Below are 13,690 nucleotides of genomic sequence, written 5' to 3'. Positions count from 1 at the left end.
ATGAATGGATGGATGAATGAATGGATGGATGATGGATGGATGATGGACAGACAGACTGAATGTAGACCAGTAATCAGTGGTTCTGTGTATTTTGTCATGTGTTGATAATCTGAGGTTCTAGAACAGACCTGGGCGTTGTACGGCCCCAGGGCCACATGCAGCCCTTTGGTTGACTCTCACTGGCCCCCGTAAGGGGAATTACAAAATACATATGTAAACAAATGAAGTTAACCAAATCCAGATATAGATCCTCTCTCAATGATGATGTCAGCTTTGCTTCACATCTCCACCTCAGACCTTGAACCTGACTTTAACATTTCCGTTAAAGCCCAACAGAGACTAAACTTCTCTCACTAAACAAGAAAAAAGAACTGATAAACACCAAATGAGATGTTTAGACTACAAATGTAGGCACGTAAAGAACCGGGACTCGAAATCACAGTTCAGTGACGATCACTATTATATGATGTTTCATAATATTTGGAGTACAAAGACAATATTGTGATATATTTACAAAGCTAAGAACTTTTTCCAGCAGTATATAAAACTCAAAATGAGTTTTGGGGTGAATGTGACTGAAAATGGTCATTAATATAACGTCACAAATGGTAAAATTGTTAACAGTTTACCATTGTACTGGGAAATTTAATTGAATAAATGACATTTTTTGTAAGGAAACCTCGCTTTTTCGTTGCTTAATCATAACAAATACTCTTACCAGCTTGTTAAAACAGTACTATGTACTGCTTTTAATAATGAAATACTATTAATATTATGCAGTATTGAGTTAAGTTGAAATCAGGTCTCTCTTGTAAATGAGTCCTCGAGGCTCAATGGGATTTACCTGTCTAAATAAAGGTTGAATGAAAAAGTCATTTGTGCCAGCCCTCCACAATATTTGCTGTTTCTCATGTGGCCCCATGGAAAAAATAATTGCCCACCCCTGTTCTAGAACATTTGAAAAATAATTATTTGGTTTTCTGATCTTGGACTCGTCAGTGAAGTTCTGTAGTTCATGTGAAGCTCAGCTCCAGTTTCCTGGACTTCTGTCATATTCAACTGATCCAGAACCTGGAACATGACATGTGACTTCTCTCCCTCCCAGTGAACAAGACCCAGTGAGGCTGTCTCGGCGACCATGCATTAAACTCAGACTGACTGCAAAGGATGGTATAGCGCTCATGCAGGATGCACTGGAGGACCAAGCAAGCCAAGGAGTTAGAGGGAAGGGAAGAAGGCCCCCCCTCCAGAGGCAAACAGGAACTAGCATGATGCAGAGCCACTTCCCTAAGCAGCAGAGACACTTTACTGCCAGGATAGTCGTAATGGGGGATGACCGGGTGCTGGGCCACCTGGCTAAGGCCTATTACCTTTACAGGTAAGACCCTTTATGTCACAAGACGCCGCATACCCATGAAGCTGCTCTGAAAGTATCTGTCATGCTTCAGACTGCAACTGGTTGTTTGGACTGAATATATTACTCAGTGTAAATCTGTATTACTGCTCGACACAGATACATGTGCATTACTTTAATATTTAGAATGAATGACCACCTGAGCTGAATTTTTAGATTTTTTATTTTGTATGTGTGAGATAAAACTGTTTTTTTCCTTCACATATGATTAATTGAAATACAACACCTTCTTGCCATAATTGCCAAAACAGTTAAGTTTTGACGGCTCTGCAAGTTTGGAGCTTTTTGTGAGTTCACACTTTGGCCTTTTGCAGGAAGAGAGAAGCACGACGGCTTTGTCTTACCATGAAAGTCAACCTCCAGTTTTACTACATTCCTGTCCGTGCAGCTTCTGCTCCCGTCTCCTCGGCTAAGGTGAGGCAACTTCCTTTTTTCAGCACAAAGCCATTTATTGAGGACAAGTCAATCTGTTGCCTTTCAACCTCAGATTTAAATGGTTTGCAACATGATTGTAAGTAATGAATGGGTTTTGTTCACTAGTGAGGGAAGAATGGAGCGTGAGATTGACAGATGGATTGGTGCAGCATCTGCAGTACTGTGGACTCTGTACCAGTCCGTTGTGGTGAAGAGGGAGCTGAGCTGTAAGGCAAAGCTCTCTGTTTACTGGTTGTCTACGTTCCTACCCTCATCTGTAGTCACGAGCTCTGGGTAGTGACTGAAAGAATGAGATTGTGGATACAGGCGGTTGAAATGAGTTTCCTCCGCAGGGTAGCTGGACTCTTAGAGATAGGGTGAGAAGTTTAGTTATCCAGGAGAGATTCAGAGTAGAACTGCTGCTCCTCCACATCAAGAGGAGCCAGTTGAGGTGGTTTGGGCATCTGGTAAGGACCCCCCTGGACGCCTACCTTGGGAGGTGCTTCGGGCATGTCCGACTGGGAGGAGACGCCAGGGAAGACCCAGGACACGCTTGAGAGACTATGTCTCACGGTTGGCCTTGGAACGTCTTGGAGTCCTCCCAGAACAGCTGGAAGAGGTGGCTGTGGAAAGAGATGTCTGGACCTCCCTGCTCAAGCTGCTGCCCCCGAGACCTGACTTGAGAACAAGCGGAGGATGATGGATGGATGGAATCATTATCCTTCAGGATAATGTGCTTAAATGGCAGAGGGGGTCATTATTGGTGAGGGGTGTGTATATGTCTCCCACCTTCTACAGCAGTTATCAGTAATCTTCAAGTCAGAGATTCTCAGCTGGACTGAGGTCTGAGCTTTGACTTTAACATGCCAGGACATGAAACTGTCCTTTATGCAGTGGTGTTGCTACAATAGGGTCATTGTCATGCATTCTGCAAACATCCCCACAGCATGATGCTGCTACCACCGTGCTGCATGGTGGAAATGTGTGTTCAGCATGGTTTGAACCATAGTACTGTCCTTAATGGACAAAATGGTGGATTTCTGTCTCGTCTGACCACAACACCTTCTATAAGTTTATCTAAGAAATGACTTTGTTTTCTAAAGAATTTATGGTTATAATAATTTTTCCAGCCGCTCTTCTATGAATCCCAGCTTTGTGCAACTTATGGACAAATACTCCCATCCCAACTTTTCTGTGGTAGCATCCTCTTTCTTAATAATGGATTTAATGCAGCTCTGGGATGTTTGAGGTTCTGGGATATCATTTTATAACTCAACCCTGATCAGTTTTTCTTTACAACGTTGTCTGATCTGGGTGGAGAGTTCCTTGGTCTTCATGCTGTCTGTCACAGCTGGATCTAATTTAACTAATTCTATGGCTTCTGAAGGTTATGAGCTTATAGGGTGATTACATGCTGTTATACACACACCACCTTTAAGTTTTATATTCTTAGAATGTTTTAAAACAAGTTTATCCCTGATTAACTTTATTAACATGGAGTTTTATTTGTAGGCAAATTACTTATAATCAATTAAAAATTCCATTAAATTCCAGGTTGGAAGGGAACAAAACTGAGAATACCAAGGGGAGTGAATACTTTGAAACTAACTGTATTTATTTATTTTTCTGAGATATAAATCCATTGCCTGTTGTGTTTGCTCATACAGTATTTAGTTGAACACTTTCTCTACTGTTTTCTCTGTACCATGTAGAGTACCCTCCACAGAAACAAGAAACTTATTGCCTCATGTCTACACTTCTGTTGCAGATTATGGATGTCTGATCTGTGTTGTTCCTTATTCGCAGGTAAAACTTCATCAGTCCAAGGGGAGTTCCTGCACTCTTGGCTCCTACTTGAGCAGTGTGGACCCGTGGTACAACAGTAATGTCAACAGTTTGGGCAACACCATTCATAAACTGGCTAAAATGGTATGATTCCATTCGTAAAGTCTGTAAAAATAAATACATGAATAAATGTTCGACGTACTTGATGTAAGTAAAATATTTGAATATGAGAACCTGAAAATTGACAGAAAAATTTGGAAATTTTGAGTTTTCGTTATTTAGAAATGGTAATTCTGTGAGTGCTGTCTTCACAGCATTACAGTAAAAAAGCAAAATCCAGTTCAAACTGACCTTTAAGGTCAATTAAAGCTGGAACCTTTTTTGTAAGATGTGATTCTTAGTAAATTTACGTATAATTGATTTTCTACGTTTGAAGTTCAACCAAGTTTTTTTCCTTCTTTAGCATCAGCTTAACCCTGGGACACCAAAAGACCCTTTCATCTCTGACGTCATTGCCTACTACGTTCGCACCGGCCAGCAGCCCGTCTACTTCACCATCTACTTTGTGAAGGTGATGTCACATAGTGTCACATGACGTGGAAGCTGGTGTCTATGACCAGCAATGCAAAGAGCATTCTGAGTATTCTGGATGTTTTTTCTGTTTTTATTCTAGATTACATTTACCAATGAGACAAAAGATCCTGTGGAAGATGTCTTCCTTACCCACCTGGAGTTGGACTTCCCAGAGTTCAGACAGATCTCAGCTTCAGTTAGAGGTGAAATATGAATACAAAGCTTTGTTTCCTTCATTGAGACATGTAAGCTTCATATGAATACAGCACAAGTTGTGACCAGGAGCTTGATAAAATGGTCAGTTTTAAAGCACAACCACCTGTTCCGAACATATTTTGACACAAGCTGCAAGAATGTTGGGCAAAAACAAGAATTAAACAGCACTGCAATCATATTACCATAATTTCCAGACTATTGAGTGCACCTGAATACAAGCCACGCCTACTAATTTAAAAAGAAAAATAAATTTGTACATATGTATGCCGCATTTGTCTATAAGCTGCGGGTTTCCATGTTGTAACATGAGATGTTTACACAGAGATTTATTTTTTTTTACTTTTAATTAAATACGTACCGGTAACATATACAGTAAAAATATGTACAGTAAATGTTTTTATCTGAACAGTGACTGTAACACGGCTGGTTGAAAAAAAAAAAAAACAGTAGCCTACCAAGAAGTCATTGATTGTTATCTTCTTCTTCCTCCTGTGACCTGTTCGGTAACTTCAGTGGTCAGGTTTTTTTTAACATTATTTATACAGGTAGTCTCATTAAGTCACGAGGACCCACCCCGCAAGAGAGACTGGCAGCTGTGTGAGCACCCAGGTGTGATGAGGCTAAATGTTTTGGTGGCATGAAGCTTGTCAGTCTGTCAAAAAAATAAAAATAAAAACATAAATTACAGTACTTCATATTTAATGGTGGCATTAAATAACAACACAGGTCTGACCCATTATTTCTTAAATAATTTCTTCTTTGTAGAGAGGAAGGCCAACTCTGACAACTGTTGTGTCAGCTACACATGGTGCCTAAACACCACCAAGTCCCTCCACAACCACCTGAGACTGACCTGAAACCAAGCTGAACTTTTATTTGTCCTTTTGTAAATGGTGGCTTTAGAAAGCCAGAGTCAGTTCAAGGGTTTCAGTAAACTTCCTGAATCGAGTACGGTATCTTTTGTTCAAGGTATTCCTTGTGCAATCTCTTCTGAGTGACAGATTCAGCTCTGTTCTTTGGAAACAAGTTGTCTGGTAATTTACCATCTCTGAACTTGTTAACTTCTGTCAACTTACCGGTATTTACTTTGTCACCACTTTCAGTGGTTTGAATATGTATACATTTGCACATCATTAACAATCTGTAATACCAGATATATGCAGTAAAATGGACATAATCACATGGACATGACCAAATATGCTGTAAAATAAGGACAAACAATGTGTGTAAAGTTACAGTTGTTCGCGCTCACTTTTGTAGTTGTAATGTTTAGAAAATGTTGTACGCACATGGAAACAAACAGTGTTGGTCTATATGCAAAGATTTACAAAACTCTAAATGGTTTTATCCGCACCATTAATAAAATATAAATTTAAAAAATAATGTTTTCATTAATGTTTTAACTATTGAACACACATGTCCTCTGGGATCCATCGGGGATGCTGCTCACAACAGCTTTCATAGTCACCCTCTCCCAATGCGTAAACACTATGACTGCTGGGAACAGGTACGAACTGTGGTAAACTTATAGTAAATTAGTTGCAGGCATCAAAAATAAAATAAAATGCCGGAAAAAAATTACACGTAATAGTTGCCATAAGGGTCTTTAAAGATATGATAACTAGCACTATTTCAAGGACACTCAGCACATTACCTGTTTGTAGGCCTGTCGCAATAAACAATAAATCAATTAATCAATTAATCGCATGATAAATGAAAATTATCGACCTCATTTTCATTTATCAGCTTTATTGTTTCTTCGTGTCTCTCTCTTTCTACTGAAGACACTGAACGACAAAAGGCTAAACTCCAGTGCTCTTCACTGACCCCTCCCTTTCTCTTTTTTCTCTTTTCAGAATCAGAATCAGAATAAACTTTATTATCATTGCACCGAAATACAACGAGAACATGTACGTACAGTCGTCCGAAAGATGGACGGAGTGCACGACGCTGCTACTATGAAAGCGCGGCCCTCATTATTCTTATTCTTATTCATAATAATATTTTTTTGCTTATATGAGAAAAGGGAAGAAAACATGAGGAGAGACGGTATAAAAAAAGATCTTTGACACCGTGTCCTAGACAGGGCACAATTTGAGGCATCAAAGCAACATAAATATATGTTACTGTATACATGCACATACAGGTCCTTCTAAAAAAAATAGCATATTGTGATAAAGGTAATTATTTTCCATAATGTAATGATAAAAATGAAACTTTCATATATTTCAGATTCATTGCACACCAACTGAAATATTTCAGGTCTTTAATTGTTTTAATACTGATGATTATGGCATACAGCTCATGAAAACCCAAAATGCCTGTCCCAAAAAATTTGCATATTTCATCCCACCAATGAAAGACAAGTGTTTTTAATACAAAAAACGCCAACCTTCAAATAATCATGTTCAGTTATGCACTCAATACTTGGTCGGGAATCCTTTTGCATGAATGACTGCTTCAATGCGGCGTGGCACGGAGGCAATCAGCCTGTGGCACTGCTGAGGTAGCAGCCTTAAGCTCATCCAGAGTGTTGGGTCTTGCGTCTCTCAACTTTCTCTTCACAATATCCCACAGGTTCTCTATGGGGTTCAGGTCAGGAGAGTTGGCAGGCCAATTGAGCACAGTAATACCATGGTCAGTAAACCATTTACCAGTGGTTTTGGCACTGTGAGCAGGTGCCAGGTCGTTCTGAAAAATGAAATCTTCATCTCCATAAAGCTTTTCAGCAGATGGAAGCATGAAGTGCTCCAAAATCTCCTGATAGCTAGCTGCATTGACCCTGCCCTTGATAAAGCACAGTGGACCAACACCAGCAGCTGACATGGCACCCCAGACCATCACTGACTGTGGGTGCTTCACACTGGACTTCTGGCATTTCCTTCTCCCCAGTCTTCCTCCAGACTCTGGCACCTTGATTTCCGAATGACATGCAAAATTTGCTTTCATCCGAAAAAAGTACTTTGGACCACTGAGCAACAGTCCAGTGCTGCTTCTCTGTAGCCCAGGTCAGGTGCTTCTGCCGCTGTTTCTGGTTCAAAAGTGGCTTGACTTGGGGAATGCGGCACCTGTAGCCCATTTCCTGCACACGCATGTGCACGGTGGCTCTGGATGTTTCTACTCCAGACTCAGTCCACTGCTTCCGCAGGTCCCCCAAGGTCTGGAATCGGCCCTTCTCCACAATCCTCCTCAGGGTCCGGTCACCTCTTCTCGTTGTGCAGCGTTTTTTTTTTTGCCACACTTTTCCCTTCCCACAGACTTCCCACTGAGGTGCCTTGATACAGCACTCTGGGAACAGCCCATTCGTTCAGCAATTTCTTTTTGTGTCTTACCCTCTTGCTTGAGGGCGTCAATGATGGCCTTCTGGACAGCAGTCAGGTCAGCAGTCTTACCCATGATTGTGGTTTTGAGTAATGAACAAGGCTGGGAGTTTTTAAAAGCCTCAGGAATCTTTTGCAGGTGTTTAGAGTTACATCGTTGATTCAGATGGTTAGGTTAATAGCTTGTTTAGAGAACTTTTCATGATATGCTAATTTTTTGGGACAGGCATTTTGGGTTTTCATGAGCTGTATGCCATAATCATCAGTATTAAAACAATTAAAGACCTGAAATATTTCAGTTGGTGTGCAATGAATCTGAAATATATGAAAGTTTCATTTTTATCATTACATTATGGAAAATAATTACCTTTATCACAATATGCTAATTTTTTTAGAAGGACCTGTATAGGCCGGTGAAGACATTGAATTTTTAAGGGAAAGTCATAGCATAGTCCAGAGCAACCCCTCTCAGCCATTGTCCAGATAAGAGGTGTTATTTATCATCAGCTTTGTTGAGGTTCTGTCACATGTCCACGGCCTTGGGGAAGGGAGGGGTGTGGAGACAGACAAAACATCTTTGCTTTTTTCTAACCATGCCAGGAGGAGTTGAGATAAGTCCGCCGTCAAGCCACAGTTTGGGTCAGGCAGAACTCGTGAAGTGCTGTTTCTGCCTTTTTAAAATCTCGCTGGTACAGTTCTCTGATGGAAACTCCAAACAGCCGAATTGATTCTTTAGTCGAGCTCTCTGCTTCTCCAAGATTATTCCCACCTTCATGTACGCTGCTAGAGAATCCACAGTCCTGATAACAGCTGCTCTGGCTCTGACGCAACTGCACATAATTCAGTCTGACACATCCACACAAATTTGTAGACAATCCAGATTTCACCAGCCAAACAGCAAATAAAAACAGTTGTCATCATGAATCCAATTTGTTTTCGTCAAAGTAAGAGGGTCCTTACCCTGACTCCTATCGGGAGAAGTTGATCAATTTTGTTGAGAGACCAGCTGATCCTTCGACTTAGGAAGTTATGCAGAAAAAAAAGAGGCTCTTTAAGGGTTCACAGGATGAAAGAGTGCAAGTGGGGGGGGCTATGGAGTGCCGGGAAAACACGTCTGACTTTACCGGAGTACAGAGAGAGAAAAAAACTTCTTTAAAATCTGTTTTAACGATCCAAAATCGCGTTCTATTTCTTCTAATAATGTGGATTACTGCAATCAACAGTCAGATGATCAGATCATTCACCCACCTAACATAAACTCATTGCAACTCTGACAGCCCTGTTTATATTTTCCTATATGTATATGTGGTACTAAAAGTAACAACAACAACAATAAATCACCAGTATACAATGTATTTTGCAGCAAAAGTCTCATCTGGTTTATTATCTTTGGTTCCAAAGAACTGCAGCAGTCATGTTCAAAATAATTTGTAGTGCAAGATCAACTACAAACAACATATAAAATAACATAGACACATAAAAATAAATTGTGCAAAAACAGACAAAATTAAATAAAATAAAAAGTAAAATATCAAGGAAACACTAAAATAATGTAAATGAACAATTACTTGAAACCATGTAAAATGGTTTAAAAAAAGAAATTTAAAGTTGAATAATTAGTTCTTAAAACAATGTAAATGTATGCAACAATTTGCAAAAGCCAAACTTAAAATATTAAATAGAATCATATAGAAATCATTACTATAAAAAAATAAAAATAATTCAATTCCACTTAGGGGGTCCCCTAGTGGCCCCGGGGCACCAATCAGCCGCTTAGTTTGCTCATGCCTTGGGCTGGCCCTGCTTATTATGTGTATTTTTGTTTTCTTGGCACACCATCATGTCTGACAACATGCCTCATCCTCCCAAACAGATAAAAAGAAGAACTCTGGTGACGTCTGCGGAGCTGTTATCAGTTTGAATTACAAAAAGGTGAGTTTTTTTGCTTTGTTAAACTTGCTGCTTCCTCATAGGATTCCTGTCAAAGCTGATTTGGTGTTGCCAGATGTCTCAATAAATTCCAAAAGTAGTGCCAGTAAATGATCTGTCTCCACAATGTGTTACGTGTGCGCTACTTCTGTTGTTTCTTCCTCTGTGTCCAGGTGACGTTGAGTGGCCGAGACGTTGACGTAGGAATTTCAGTCAGAACATCAGGCGCTGTGATTGATGCCATTCCCTGCAATGAAGCAGAAGGTTCAGTATTTGGTTTAGTCCACAAAGTTCTCCCAAAAACCTAAATGAATGTTTTTTGTATTAAGTCTCTTAACGCTCTGCTCCATGTGCTCTCTGATCCTTCATCTGCAGACTTGAACTGTTTGACTCTGATGCTGAACGAAGTTCCAACGAAGACAAAAAGCCAGAACGTGGTGAGTCACGGCAACGCCATGGGAATGTTGAACACTTAACGTTAGACCATTCTGAAGTGTGTTTTTTTTTTAAAGTTATAAAGAACTCATATCTTCCCAGTTATTGGTAGCTTTTTTGAACATCAATTTGGAAAAACGGTTTGTTTTTTCTGCCAAGCTTGATGAGCTAGTTCAAAAGCAGCCATAACCAAACTGGCACTTTTTAAGAGCAATGTTTGGGGTGTGGCTTCAACATATAGCCAAATGTACTGTTGGAAAATAAAATGAAAACTAAACATTTGTTACCGTGTTCGCCAGGTAGACAAGTTGCAGAAACTATAAACAAACAGGATTACTGAATGTTTTTCTCCACCCACCCCACACTCATTTTTTGTCTCTTAAAGGGGTTTGATTCACTTCTGGGTCATGTGACTTACAGCAAAAGCTTATTTTTCTTTTTTTAACAAAAATTTAAAAACTTTTAAAACATAAGAACAGGCTGCTTAACATCTGACATGCATTCGTTATAATAAAGTCTAAAAGGAAATTTTTTCTACATTCTTGACTTTCCACTTCTCCCTCTGTCTCCTGACACATTTCCCTCCTCATGGTCTTCAGCTAACAGTAGCACAATTTCCGCCGGCACAGTTTGTCAACAGCACCAGTGGCGGTCGTTGTTAACCCATTTTTTCAAATCAGAAAGCAAATGTTTTTCCATCCTTTGTAGGAAACCTGATTACAGATCAACTTAAATGTAAAATGTCAAACTGAGCCATGTCATGCTTAGTAATCTCTAGTAGAGCCCGACTAATATATCAGTGGAACTGATCATTTAGGCCGATATAGACGTTTGGGGACCTATCAGTCTCTGTGATAATTGTCCCATTAAGAGCCGATATAATCACTTCTAATTTTCACCCCTAAAATACTGGAACCAGACGTAATTGTACAATGTATCCAGCAGAGGCTGCATGAAGACTACTTTCAACAGAAGGAAACGGCTCAGCGTGTGGGAGACAGAGCGCTACCTCTGTAGTTTTTTAGCTAGCACGTCTGTATTGTGCACCGTTAGCTTAGCTCTACATCGATGCTGGAAGTTGTCGACGGGGATGGGGGCGGAGGGGACAGTTCGGTATGAAGGGCGCTCAATTCTGTTGAAAGGACAGAGCGCCCTCCTTGTATAATGGTAGGGGAAATACTGAATGATAAATTAAATCAGAATAAGCTTTATTATCATTTCACTGAAGTACAATGAGATTATGTGCGTACAGTCGTCCGAAAGATGGGCAGGATGCACGTTGCTGGTGCTCCTAAGAACACGGCCCTTTATTCTTTAGATAGAAAAGGTGAAAGGCCATCAGGAAAGGATAGTGGTATTAAAAAAAAAAAGATCTCTTCACACCTTGCCCTTGTCAGGACACAATTTAAGACATCAAAAAACTCTACTAGCAAGCACATTTATAGACACGTTACATATGAGTTTGATGACAAGACAGGGAGATTTGTCCATGAAGCACTTCCAGATAGACCATAGTCCTGATAAGATGTTGGTGTCAGCCGGTACAGATCTGATAAGTGTTCACAGTAGTTATTTGTGGGGGGGGGGGCACAGGGGATGGATAGAACAGAGCCTTCTTAGTTTACACTTTTTTTTCATTTACCCTTTATTTATGCAAGTAGTCTCATTGAGCCACGAGAACTCATTTTCAAGAGAGACCTGTTTAGGGAGCAGATGGTGGGGGTTAAGGGCCTTGCTCAGGGGCCCAGGGTGGGGCGATTGAGGGTGGAGGGAGGTGTGGGTGTTCCACCTTTTCCACCCACATTTTGATGTTGACGGTACTGGGAGATGAACCTGCGACTTTCCGATCACAAGCCCATCTTCTAACCTCTGCGCCACCAATCGATAAGTTGGCCTGCTTCAAGGCCGAACGGGTGAGTCAGATTCAGATAAGCCACAGTTGTTAATTTTTTTCAGGCAGCCTGTTATTTCTCGTCAGCCTTGAGTTCTACTGGTACTTTTAATCCAAAATGGCCAGATTTGTGGGCATTCCACTGGTCCGTGTTTATTAGCTCCCTCCAAGGTCATCCCCAACATGCTGGCAAGTCCCAGAAGCCGCAAGTGGTCTACGGTTTTCATAAATTACTTCCATCTTACGGTTGAGATCGTAAATCAGCTGCGTTTGAGTGCTCGAAGCACGAACCAAACCTTCACATAAGTTTGGCAGCTTTGCCATGGTCGAAACTGCTGCTGCCGTCTTCTTTAATAGCCGATAACAGGAATCAGACGGTTCCAAAAAGCAGAAACCCTGCTATCATGATTCCAATTATATAAACATCTTTGGGGTCCTCCTAAGACAATACTGAAAGGCACATCAGATCCATGACGTATCCTGCCGTGTGCGTCTCAGTGGGACATGAGGGTTCTCCAGGACCCTGGCGCTTGGTTGAAAAAATTTTATCAATTGCGTTAAAAGTCTAGCTGCCCAGATCTGTGACAGTAATTTACGATTCAGATGTGTAAATAGAAGCTCCAATACACAAGACAGAGAGCAAAAGCAGGAGGGAGACTGGAGAGGGAAGAAAAGCATCCGTCTTTCTCGAGAGTGAGAAATTACATTTATTAAATTAAAAGAATTTTAGTTTTAAGTAAACATTATCCCAAAACCTTTCCTTTTTTGTCTTTATTTAAAGTTTTATTTCGGGGAGTGGTGGCGCAGAGGTTAGAGAAGGTGATTTTTTTTTTTTGTTTGTTTGTTTGTTTTCTTTCCTGGATATTGCTTACAATTGTCTCTCACCTATTAATCATTTCAGTGCTCAACTAAAATTTGATGGGAAAGGATTAAGCTAAAGTGAGACAAATGTAAAAAAATAAAATAATACAGCTCCATTGTTGTTTTGGTTTCTATTGCTCAAAGTGATAGAGGGATGTGTAAAGAAGGCTGTATGTCATTGTTTCTGACAGGATTTGTATTTTGTGTGTGTATATAGTAGTGTGGACTTATTTTACCAAATGGAGTTTGTTTAAAGAGACATTTACAAAAGGTGAAATGTTAACCTACCATCATAACCTTTTTGCAGAACACCACTTTAAAATAGCTGATATACCCCTTTAACATGATTCAGATATGATGTGATGTATAATATGGTTTCTGTAGCAACTATTCATTTGACTCTTGGCAGGAATCAAAGATTCGGACCAATAATGTTAAAATTCGTACGTTGGAGAGACGATCCTTCACTCTGACTCTGGACAGAGAGAGTCGAAGGACCTACAAAGACGTGCAGAGGTAACAGATTTTTATAAGGTCAGGGGTCAGCATGGCCCTGAATGTGTAGCCCATCATCCAGCGTTAGAGACGGACTCTTTCCACACATTGTTGTCTGATCTAGATCCATTTTGTCTTTCAGCATTGAGATCTTCCCTTGTCTGGATCCTGGATACTGCGTGCAGAAAACTGTCAGGTCCAGATTCAGCTTGGGAGCAGAAAAGGATGCTGGTCTCACCAAATACATGAGCAAAGCCCTTCCTCTACCGATCAACACGTTTGCCGGCATCATCAACTGATGTAACACTGTCCATGCTGTGTTTAGAGCTGGAGCGAGACCGATCTAATCGGATACAC

General features: G+C 40.4%; 1 protein-coding gene across 1 annotated transcript in view; it reads left to right on the top strand.

The window, feature by feature from the left end:
- Positions 1 to 13,690, top strand: part of LOC119422493 (phosphoinositide 3-kinase regulatory subunit 6) — a 45,134-nt gene extending 31,444 nt beyond the window's left edge. The window contains exons 12-21 of the mRNA XM_037689868.1: positions 1,106 to 1,378; positions 1,729 to 1,828; positions 3,635 to 3,757; positions 4,077 to 4,184; positions 4,287 to 4,389; positions 9,596 to 9,654; positions 9,825 to 9,915; positions 10,027 to 10,088; positions 13,248 to 13,354; positions 13,476 to 13,690. Coding sequence (XP_037545796.1) covers positions 1,106 to 1,378; positions 1,729 to 1,828; positions 3,635 to 3,757; positions 4,077 to 4,184; positions 4,287 to 4,389; positions 9,596 to 9,654; positions 9,825 to 9,915; positions 10,027 to 10,088; positions 13,248 to 13,354; positions 13,476 to 13,632 — 1,183 coding nt within the window. The 3' untranslated portion in view covers positions 13,633 to 13,690. The remainder of the gene's footprint in view (positions 1 to 1,105; positions 1,379 to 1,728; positions 1,829 to 3,634; positions 3,758 to 4,076; positions 4,185 to 4,286; positions 4,390 to 9,595; positions 9,655 to 9,824; positions 9,916 to 10,026; positions 10,089 to 13,247; positions 13,355 to 13,475) is intronic.

This window comes from Nematolebias whitei, chromosome 16 (assembly GCF_014905685.2).
Source record: "Nematolebias whitei isolate Nwh7 chromosome 16, NemWhi1, whole genome shotgun sequence".
NCBI lineage: Eukaryota > Metazoa > Chordata > Actinopteri > Cyprinodontiformes > Rivulidae > Nematolebias > Nematolebias whitei.
The sequence above is the reverse complement of the archived record's forward strand: the minus strand, read 5'-3'. Positions and strand labels throughout refer to the sequence as shown.